The 1,953-nt window shown below is 37.9% G+C and overlaps 1 protein-coding gene across 1 annotated transcript; it reads right to left on the bottom strand.

The window, feature by feature from the left end:
• Nucleotides 1–729: 729 nt before the first annotated feature.
• On the bottom strand, nucleotides 730–1,402 carry LOC108085291 (uncharacterized). The gene is made up of 2 exons (XM_041774836.2): nucleotides 1,268–1,402; nucleotides 730–1,206 (listed from the first exon to the last, which is right to left on the bottom strand). Exons 1-2 carry the CDS (start codon nucleotides 1,400–1,402, stop codon nucleotides 730–732), a joined length of 612 nt encoding a protein of 203 aa, XP_041630770.2.
• Between the last annotated feature and the right edge of the window lie 551 nt (nucleotides 1,403–1,953).

Raw genomic sequence — 1,953 nt, 5'->3', positions numbered from 1 at the left:
CCCGTAGAAGACCCATCATTGTATTTAAATCGGAAAGGATACTTTAGCATTAATGCAATGGTGGTAAGTACTATTATTACCTATTATTTAAATAAAATAGCAATATTTGTGGGTTTTTTTAAGGTATGCAACTATAATATGGAGATTCTTGCAATTGATGCTACACATCCAGGAGCATGCCATGATTCCTTCATTTGGAACAATAGCAATACAAGAGAATTTTTCTCTAGGACGAGTAATTCCTTTGTATTAGCAGATTCCGGATATGCGTTGGAACCTTTTGTTTTGACTCCTTACCGTAGTCCACAAAATGGAAGTATGCAACATATCTTTAACGTGAAGCATGCCGAAGCTCGAAATATTGTAGAGAGGACTATAGGCCTACTAAAAAGTAGGTTTAGATGTCTTCAAGGTACTTTGGCTTACGATCCAAAATTTGTGTGCAAAATTATCAACGTCTGCTGCCTGCTACATAACTTTTGCCGTCAACGAAATGCAGAAATGCCTGGTATGGATCAGGAGTATTTCGATTCGATCTACCAAGAGGAGGAGCAACTCAATGTTCAGGAAGACGTCGAAAATGCAACTGAAATTCGGGACGAAATTGCACGAAGCTTGTTTAACCGTATTAATTAAATAAACTTAATTTTGTTATTAAATAAACTTAATTTTTATTGTCGCTTCAATGCGTTAAGGAACATATATTACTTTTATATCTCATTGACTGCATTATTTCTGGTTATAATGCTTTTTAATGGCTTCCAATTTCTCCCTTTCTATGTCTAAAATTGCAGCATTATGTTCTGCCATCATTTGGTTTTGGGCACGCATCGTCGCATTTAGCTCGTCCAGGGACTTCACGACGCGCTCCATTATTTTCATTTGGCTGGAGCAAGCCTCCTCCAAAGAAAATTGTTGCGTCTTCCGAATTTTTTTTGCCGGAGATTCTATTGCTGGACTGGAATCCACGGGACGCTTTTGCGAGCTTTCCTCAGTTGCCTCCGTTTTGATCGGCTGTTCCGGGGGTCCAAAAGACCTAGCACCTTCAATCCCATCTACCATCCGGAACAGGCCGCAGAGATCGGCAATTTTGGTTTCCATATCTGTTAGGGGCATTTGGTTAAATGGACCCCCACCTGTAGCAATGGACTCTTTTTTATTATGGGCCAGCTTCTTTTTGATGGAGGTCTTCCAGTCTGCCCAAGCCTTTAAGGTAATATTGTGAGTTTCAATGTGAACTTCTCAAATAAACTCAAAAGAATCCTACCTTTTTCCATCCACCAACATCTTTTACTGGTGGACCTGCAGCGTTTAAATCATTGGCCAGTTCCACCCATTTGGCATCTACCGCCACTCGGTCACCCTTCGTGTAGCCTCTGGCAATATCGTCATTTTTTTCCATAAAAAGGATAAAAACCTCATCCTGTGCCTGATTTTTATGCTTCCTCCTAATAGAAATTGTTAATTAAATAAACTTTTGAGCGTTATTTTTACTTACATTGTTGAAATTTAAATTGCGTGTGCCAGTCAGCTGTTCTTAGGCAGTGCTGTGAAATTTTTTACAGGTGGTGTTGTAAAATGCAGCTCATAAAAGAGTTGCGGAGGTCAAGGAAAAAAAATACCCTTCACTTCACGCATAGTTTGTACAATAATGTTGGAGAAATTTTTAACAAAACTATTTTTTTTAAGCAAAAGTTAATAATAGTTCTTAAAATAAAAGACCAATTAGTACAACGATTGTTTAAAATAACATGAAACATATTCCATCGCATTTTTTTTGAACGCTGACAACCCTTAAATGGTCCCTCTCAAATACGAAACAGCGGCGGCGGATTTGCAATAATGGTGAAGGTTAGAATCGAACCGATTTTAAGGTGCACCCACAAAATAATTATTTATAAATTAGGTATGTTAGTATTAGCTAGTTCAATTATGCAAAAATGTTCCCAAAAC

The sequence above is a fragment of the Drosophila kikkawai genome, chromosome X (genome assembly GCF_030179895.1).
Source record: "Drosophila kikkawai strain 14028-0561.14 chromosome X, DkikHiC1v2, whole genome shotgun sequence".
In the NCBI taxonomy this organism is placed as follows: Eukaryota; Metazoa; Arthropoda; class Insecta; order Diptera; family Drosophilidae; genus Drosophila; species Drosophila kikkawai.
The sequence above is the reverse complement of the archived record's forward strand: the minus strand, read 5'-3'. Positions and strand labels throughout refer to the sequence as shown.

Coding starts and splice junctions, on each gene's coding strand:
- LOC108085291 (XM_041774836.2), bottom strand. CDS start 1,402: ATGGAAAAAAATGACGATATTGCCAGAGGCTACACGAAGGGTGACCGA. Junction 1,207..1,267: donor ATGTTGGTGGATGGAAAAAG/GTAGGATTCTTT, acceptor ATTACCTTAAAG/GCTTGGGCAGACTGGAAGAC.